This window comes from Volvox carteri, assembly GCF_000143455.1.
Source record: "Volvox carteri f. nagariensis unplaced genomic scaffold VOLCAscaffold_26, whole genome shotgun sequence".
Lineage (NCBI taxonomy): Eukaryota > Viridiplantae > Chlorophyta > Chlorophyceae > Chlamydomonadales > Volvocaceae > Volvox > Volvox carteri.
In genome coordinates, this window is record NW_003307569.1 from 747,152 (window position 1) to 755,655 (window position 8,504).

Sequence of the window (8,504 nt, forward strand, 5' to 3'; positions counted from 1 at the left end):
GGGCCGCCGCCGCCGCCTCCTCCTCCTCCTCCTGCCGCGCGGCCGACCGTGGCGGAGAGCTTGTGGGCCCATCCAATGTTGAAGTGCTTCGGGTGCTGTTTTCGTTGGAGCCTGGGAAGGGCGAGGCTGCGTTGCGTGCGGTGGAGAGAGGCGAGGTGCGAGGTGTATGCGAGATGTATGTATATGATATGAATGTATGTATGTATGTATGTATGTATGTATGTATGTATGTATGTATGTATGTATGTATGTATGTATGTATGTATGTATGTATGTATGTATGTATGTATGTATGTATGTATGTATGTATGTATGTATGTATGTTCTGCGCCATGTACCGCCAGGGGTGCCGCTCGTACCGCTCAGAACGAGGACCGTACGTTGCCGTGGTACTGTATACGGCTGGTTAGTGCGTACTACAAAATGAAATCGTAGCGCCACACGGTGCTGTGCGATATATAAAGCTCGCGCTCACGATGGGGGAGGGGAGGTGCCGTGTATGGTACAGGATAAGAGGTTGAAACCTATCGAGAAGTTGTTTTCATGTTTTTTGGTATTTCTTCTCCTCTGTCTGTTTTCGTGTCTTTTCTGTGTCTTATTTGTTTCCTGTGCGCCATTTGACTTTGGGTTCCTGACTAAACACACCTTCACCGTGCGCAACCCCCGATCGAATCCCAGGAGTGGCAGGGCGTGGTGCTCATGCCGCCATACCTTCACCTGCATCCAGTTGCAGCCAATCCGCCGGCCGGCAGCGGTGTCGCCGCCGCGCTGGCGGCAGCGGCGGGTGTGGCAGTGGCAGCGGCGGCGGCGGCAGTAGAACGCCGGGAGGCTTCGGAACGCCGCCGTGTCGGCGCTGCCGCATCATCTCAGCGCCTTGCGTCCGTGGGTGCGGAGGCACCGTTGTCGCCCCCCACACCACCTCCTCAGGAGCCCGAGGAGCATCGTCGTCATCGAGAAGAAGTCAGCAGCCTGGGAAGACCGCATGCGAAGCGCGCCCAGACCCAAACCCCGACTCAGACGCCGATTCAGATTCATGCGGTAGCCCAGTCTGAAATCCGAAGAATGCAAAGCGGAACAGATGCAGCGATAACGGCGGCGGCGGCGGCGGCGGAGGAGGAGGAGGAGGAGGAGGAGGGGGACCTCCAGCCCGCAGTTCACGGAGCCTCGAGCTTTGGCCTCGTGCCCCGTGCTCAAGAAGAATCGCCGCCCATGCCGTTGCCGGCTGGACGGCAAGTTTCAGTCGCTATGATGCAATACCACCACTACCTCCAGCAGCTCCAGCAGCAGGAGCGGCAGCAGCAGGAGGAGCAATCGCAACATCGCCACGTCCTCAACCCCCCGTGCGCGAGCTCGTCCTTTGGCGCCACTAGCATTTTTAACCGTAACGGTAACTGTAACGGTAGTAACGGCAACCGTCTGCCTCTCGAGAACGTGAGCCGGGCCGCCTGGCCGTCACTCAACTCATTTCCTGCCGGAGTTCCTGGTCTGGATCCTGTGGCTCACGCCATGATGGTACGGCGTGGTGGCGGCGGCGGCGGCGGCGGCGGTGGCAGCTTTGGTGGAAGCCCTGGCGGCGGCGGCGGCGGCAGCGGTGGCGGGCACCGTGAAGGGCCGTTTGCGGCGGCGGCGGCGGCGGCGGCGGCACTTGCGGTCACGGGTACTGGGTCCTCGTGGTTTGTGGATGGACCGGACCCATTCAGTGAGTATGAGTACGGTATAAGTATGTCCCAGTCAATTGCGGTAAATCATTCTCATTTACTGTATAGCGCAGTGTATTTTGTTGCAACGTAGTATTATATAGCACAGCAGCACAGGGGTTTAGTCCTGATCAAGATTCCTGGGTCGAGTCCTGCGTCGCGCTTTTTATGCCATGTTACTTCATGCCCTCGCGCGCGCGCGCAAGTGTTTAAGAGAACGAGCGGTGCAGCGCACTCTTTTCAGCACCTCGACCTCCGCGCGTAATGGACGTGTGTCCCCTGGCCCCCTGGCTCCCCGTATGCCAGGCCGTATGCCAGGCCGGCGGCAAACTTTATTCCAGCTTCACGTCAGCAGTTCTTTACTACTTCTCCGCCGCTTTTACACCTACTTTTTTACGGCTTGGCATTACTGTTTTTTTTTCCGCGCTTTTTTAGTCCTGGCTGCTATAGGTAGGTAGTCTTTTTCCGACATCATCTTCAGTACATCATCCCGAGGTCGCCGCCTTCAAGAACGCCTTTTGGTCAGTTCTACTTCTGGCACTACACTCTTGCCCTGGCAGCACCTTCACTCGTTCACGTGGTTCGTCTTTCCCCCCCTTATGCAGCTCCCCTCAGCATTTGATCTTTTGCTCTTTGCGTCACGTGGTTCCCCCTAATGCCCCTGTCGGGGCATCCCCCTTGTTCCATCCATGTGTGCCGTACAGATACGACAACGGAGCTCAGCGGCGGCGGCATTGGCGGTATTGCCGCTGGCGGCGGTGGCGGCGGCGGCGGCGGCGGCGGCCTCACGATAACCGGCTCCACCACTCCCGGCCTAGACACCACGTTCTCCTTGGACTTTGAGCCCCTCCTCCCGCCACCACAACAGCAACAACAACAGCAGCAACAGCCGCGGCAGCCAAAGCCGTCGCTGCCGCCGCTGCAGCAGCAACAGCAGCAGCTGCTGCGCCAGCGGCCGATGTCCAACTCCGAAACCAGTAACTTCCTTCTACAGCACCACGCGATCATGTCCACCCTGGAGCAGTCGATTCGGTCGCTCAGCTTTGATGGAGTCTCGACTGTCGGTGCGGGCAGCGGCTCCATCATCAGCGCCGCCGCCACCGCTACTGCCGCCGCCGCAGCCGCAGCTGGCGGCAGCGGCGGCAGTGGAGGTACCGCCGCCACCACTACCGAGTGCTCTTCCCAAGTCCATCAGGGCCGCAACAGCCGGTATCCGCGTACCCAGCATTTCGCTACTGCCGCCGCCGCCGCCGCCGCGGCTGTATCGAGTGCTGTGGTGTTGTCGTGTTCTTTGGCGGAGGGGGGGAAGGACATTGTCGTGGAGCCCGTTGAGTTCGGGTGCGCCGCGTCACTGCCCACGTGTTCTGCCACGACAGATGGTAGTGGCGCTGGTAGGGCTAGTGGCGGCGGCGGCAGCAGCAGTGCCGCTGGGGGCGGCAGTGGCGTGGGCATCGGCATCGGCATCGGCGGCGGCGGCGGCGGCAGGAGCACCTCCCTAGTGCCCTTTTCCTCCAGTGGAATCGGCGTCGACGCTGCCGCCAGCACCGATGGCAGAGCTACCACACCCGTGTCCTCCTCTTCCAGTTCCTCAAAGCAATTAGCAGTAGCGGCGGCGGCGGCGGCGGCGGCGGCAAACGAGGAGAAGGACGGGGCTGCTGCCAGTCTGGTGGAAGTGGTGCCGGCAACTGCACCATGTCTTGATGAGGACTCGCAGCTGGAGCTGTCTCTGCTGCTACCGCTGGTGCGTAATGTAAATAAAAAAGATGCTTTCTACATTAAATAACATAACATAACGTTACCTTACCGCTGATCACATGACCGACCGAGCCCCGCGCCGGCAGCGGCTGCTTTGCCACACACCCTGAAAGCGGAGCGGTTAGAAGCCGCATCAGGACTTCCCTTAGGAACGAGCTTCAACTAAACTTTCTAAGTGGAACAAAACTGCAGCCACTGTATTCTGTAAAACGCGTAGGGAAAAGACTTGGAAAGAAAAGCTAGAGCGGTTGGGATTCGGGCTGGGCGAGGGTGAGGGCCAATGACAGGTCCGGGGCCTGCCTCTGGGGCGGTCGCGGATCCCTCCCTTACTGTGGGCTGGCTGGCTGTACGGCTCCGCTAGTGGCCAGTGGGCTGGCATCCCCTGTGGTTGGCGTCACCGTCGCTTCGCTCCAACAGAAGCACACGATGACGCGCCGTCTCCGCACACATGTACACACACGTATATAGACACGTATATAGGCATAGGCACAGGCACAAAGGAAGTCAGAACTCTTTATGTACTATTCCAAATTATACAACATTCTTTCTATAAATTATAGATTTCACTTCCACTATACTTGAGACGCTAAGGTTTCGCAGGATGAGGGGGTTTGGTTGCCCTGAATGCTCGCGCCGCCGCTGCTGCCTTTCCCTTCTACCTTCTACCTTCTCCACACTTTGTAGCCTGATCGGTACACACGCGGCTCAGCGACGGCGGCCGCGGCCAGGGCGGCCAGGCTTACGGCAGGCTCGTTCTTCCTTGGCGGCAGCGGCGGCAGCGGCAGCGACGCTACTGCTACTGCAACTGCTGCCGCCGCCGCCGCCGCAGCAGCGGCCGCCGCTATGGGTGGGTGCGTTTTCGACGCCTTGCCTCGAGGCAGCGTTGACGGCGCCGTCGGGGACCGGGACCCGCCTCCGTCACAGCCGCCGCCGCCGGCTTCGTTGGCGCCGCGACTGCGGCTGTTGCCAGAGCTCCAACCTCGCGAGGCTGTGGGCTTGGACGCCATCACCGACAGCTCCCCGCGCGCGGCTGTGGCAGCAGCGCCCGCCGAGGCCATACTGGGAGGAGGTGGCGGCGGCGCTGCCGCTGCGGCCACAGCTCCCGGCGCTGGCATGCGATTACCTGCGCCAACATCGGCGTCATCACCGCCTCCGCCTCCCCCTCCCCCGATGTTCCCTGAGTCGCCCTTGCTGTCGCCGTGTCTGCTGCCGTCGGCTTTCTCCTACCCAGCAGCTGCCGCCTCCGCGGCGGCGGCTGCGATGGCGGCGGCGCCGCCGCCGGTTCCGTGGCCGCCGTACACTGGTGTCGCCAGTGACGTCACACCTCATCGCCGCGTAATGGCGCTCCGGTCTGCTGTACCCTGGCGGCCTGGGCTGCTGCAGTACACAGCACGCCCGCCATCGGCCGTACGCCTTAGGAACCCTGCCATCCCCACCGCCGCTGCCGCCGCCGCTACTACCATCGTCGGCGCTGGCCGCTCCGCTTCTTCTACCTTACCGCGCGTCCCGCCAGCTGCTGCATCCCGCCACACCCGGACTGGCACAAACAGCGCCTTCTCTATCCCGGCCTCTGTCTCCGCCATCGCCTCCGCTTCCGTACCTATCTTCCCCAGAGGCACGGCTGCTGGCGGCGGCGGCGATTGTGACATCTGGCCGTACGCTGCCGCTGCCGGCGGCAGCGGCGGCGGCGGCGCCACCGCCGCCGCGTCTTTCTCAATCCGCCGGCGCCGGGCACTCTTGAGCTTGCTATCGAGCACCGTAGGTGGCAACAATAACAACAACAATAACATGTCCCGCCGTACACAAGCCTCCACGCAGGATCTGATGAACCTTCTAGATTCCGTAGTTGAAGCTGGACGATCTTACAGGGCGAGTACGGCGACTGACGGCGGCGGCGGGGCCGGCGGCTGTGATCTCCTTAGCGGGACGGCCGTGTTTGCTTCCGCGGCGGCGGCGGCGGCATCCGGAGCGGCGGCGGCGGCGGTGCTGCGCCGCCGCAGCGGTCCCGACGGCGGCGGCCTGGCGTGCAATGCTCGTGGCGGTGGCGGTGTTGTAGATGGAGGTGGAGGTGGAGTTGACGCGTCTGAGTGTCTTCAGTGGCATCAAGTGATGGTGCGGCCCTGCCTGGAGCCTCATACCGGCCAGAGGGCGGTGCTGGTGGTGCAGACGGACATCACCAACCAGGTGGGCCTGTGTGCGTGTGTACTGTGTGTTGTGTGTGCACGTATGTATGTATGACGTTGATTACACTGTGGGCTGAAAAGCCGGGGGCCCAGGGCCGAAGCACAGCGCGGGGGGCGGGTGCATACGGCTGGTTAGTCTCATGCACTCCGCCCCCGGGTCAGGCCGCACGGGAAACGACGGCCGGCACGCAACAGCGCTTGTTTGGCGCTCCAACTAGACGGGATCTATGCCCGTTGGTCTCCTAACATAAACGAAGTCGCAACTGGGGGGCTCTTCCTGCCGACCGAACGAACCGAGCATCTCAGAGAGCTCGCTACCAGGACTTGGGCGACCGGGAGCCCGACGAGTCTTCCCGGGCTGGGGAGGTCACCAAGCTCAAAAATCCTCACGCAAAAAAGAGCGCAAAGAGCTCACACCACAAGACGCCAAACAGCCTCCTGAGACTACTACCCTCCTCCGCCTCTCCCTCCCTGGGCTAGTCCAGGGGAGATAGCCCCCGTCGAGGGGGTAACACCGCACAAGTCCGCGCCCTTCCACAGCACTGGGTCTAAATTGAAAAGTACTCAAACGGGAAGACCCTGCGGCAACGCAGGGCGATCAAGCCTCCGGAAACCACAGGGGGGGAGGGTAGCCAGCTCGGCGTATGTATGTATGTATGTATGTATGTATGTATGTATGTATGTATGTATGTATGTATGTATGTATGTATGTATGTATGTATGTATGTATGTATGTATGTATGTATGTATGTATGTATGTATGTATGTATGTATGTATGTATGTATGTATGTATGTATGTATGTATGTATGTATGTATGTATGTATGTATGTATGTATGTATGTATGTATGTATGTATGTATGTATGTTTGGATTTATTGCTCAGTCGTATGTTTGTTGCCATCGCTGCGGATTACGTTTTTAGGTGGTGGCAATATATGGCGTCTTATTGTTGTTGTTGTTGTTGTTGTTGTTGTTGTTGTTGTTGTTGTTGTTGTTGGTGGTGGTGGTGGTGGTGGTGGTGGTGGTGGTGGTGGTGGTGGAGGTGATGGTGGTGGTGGTGATGGTCGGGGAAGGGGGACATTCTTCGCCAGCGCATTGAGAGGGGTGTTGATTGATGGTTTACAGAGCTGTGATGCCCACCGCAACCCCGATCCCTCAACCCCCACGGGCGCCACACGGCCCCCCCACACACGGCCCCCTCACACACGGCGGCTATAGGTAGGTAGTCTTTTTCCTCCATCATCTTCCCTACATCATCCCGAGGTCACCGCCTTCAAGAACGCCTTTTGGTCAGTTCTCGACTCCTGGCACTACACTCTTGCCCTGGCAGCAGCTTCACTCGTTCACGTGGTTCGTCTTCCCCACACCTTCCCCCCCCACCACCACCCCCTCAGGTCCATGCGGAGTGCTCCCTCGTGGAGGCTCTGGAGGCCCAGCACCGCCTGCTGTCTGAAGTATTGCCAAGTCACGTGGTGCAGTACATGATGAGTGTACGGCGGGACGAGCTAGAGCAGGTGGAGGAGCAGGCTCACAGCAACCACGCACCGAGCAGCAGCAGGAGCATGGTGAAGGTGCCGTACAACCTGATGCCTCGAATCTCGGTGGGGAGATGGGCGGTCGGGGCGGGTGGTGGTGGTGGTGGTGGTGGTGGTGGTGGTGGATTTTACATGCAAAGCCGCAAAAACACGTAGTTCAGTTTTTTTCGTAATTCGCAGTCGCAGCGCTTTAGACGGGCCGTGCGTAAGGCAGTGGACGGTTTTGCGTTTTCGGCTGTTTGCGGACACCCACCTCCTTTGTTGGAAATATGTTGTCAGTGCTCCTCGACGGAGAGGGGGGAGGGCGCATCTTTCCTCTCCGCCCCTCTGGGCCCCCTGCCGCAGCACTCCCTCCTTGGCAGAGCAGCTTCACTCGTTGACGTGGTTCGTCTTCCCCCCCCCCCCCCGCTGTGCTTGCCAGGTTTATATGATTTCCCACTGCCCCCAAACACCGGCCGAAGGGGGGTTCTCCCTCCTTTCCCTCTCTCCCCCCTTCGTTTACCCTTTCATGAGCTCTCCCACCCCCCGGGCCCCCCCACCCCCCCACCCCCCCACCCGGGACACACTCGCGTGTAAGGTTTCCCCCTGGGTCTCCCCCCCACCTGTGGGCCTCCCAGGACGCAGCCGCACTGGCCACCTCGCATGACTGCATCTCAGTGATGTTCGCGGGTGAGAGGGGGAGGGGGTTTTCAGCACTGGGATGGGAGATTGAGGATAATCAAACTGTAGGGGTTGCGAACTGGTACGGCAGTATGAGGAGCGCCCCACAGTAGTCCCCCCGGCGCGTACCCTGTCACTACCCCCACTCTCCACCCTCGTCCACTCCGTATGCAACCCTCATTTGACACATACATAGATACGTGTATATTTTATATGTTCATGTTTATAGATACTAGTGAAAGGGGGGGCTTTAGCTCAGTGGTAGAGCGCGCGCTTCGCATGTGTGAGTCACCGGATCGATCCCGGTAAGCTCCAAAGCGATGCACAGTTTTGGTGTGTGCCCAGGATGTAGGGCAAGTTTCTAGCTGAAGTTTTAGCCTCGCTTCTGCTCTCGGAGGTTCCGTGTTCAAATCCGCCTGCTGACCCCTCGATGTGTGAGGGGTGTTGAATTGGAAGGTGGCCCCCCACCGTCTTGTGGACGGTGAAGGACGCCTAGCTGGGGAGGAAAGGGGAGTATAGCAGTCTGTCTGAAACCACCTTCCCCCGTATTTCAACTCTCCCTTCCTTCCCAAAGTTCTCACCTCCCCCCCTCCTCTCACCTCCCTCCCTCTCCCTTCTCCTTCCCCTCACCTCCCTCCATGTTCTCAAACCAATCCCTCCCTCCCCCTCTCT

At 59.9% G+C, this 8,504-nt stretch overlaps 1 protein-coding gene across 1 annotated transcript in view; it reads left to right on the plus strand.

The window, feature by feature from the left end:
• Nucleotides 1–8,255, plus strand: part of VOLCADRAFT_92476 (uncharacterized protein) — a gene marked incomplete at both ends in the record, with an annotated part of 13,348 nt that extends 5,093 nt beyond the window's left edge. Inside the window, 8 exons of the mRNA XM_002951820.1 lie at nucleotides 58–155; nucleotides 679–1,431; nucleotides 2,566–3,035; nucleotides 3,282–3,438; nucleotides 4,137–5,636; nucleotides 7,032–7,238; nucleotides 7,790–7,841; nucleotides 8,230–8,255. Coding sequence (XP_002951866.1) covers nucleotides 58–155; nucleotides 679–1,431; nucleotides 2,566–3,035; nucleotides 3,282–3,438; nucleotides 4,137–5,636; nucleotides 7,032–7,238; nucleotides 7,790–7,841; nucleotides 8,230–8,255 — 3,263 coding nt within the window. The remainder of the gene's footprint in view (nucleotides 1–57; nucleotides 156–678; nucleotides 1,432–2,565; nucleotides 3,036–3,281; nucleotides 3,439–4,136; nucleotides 5,637–7,031; nucleotides 7,239–7,789; nucleotides 7,842–8,229) is intronic.
• Between the last annotated feature and the right edge of the window lie 249 nt (nucleotides 8,256–8,504).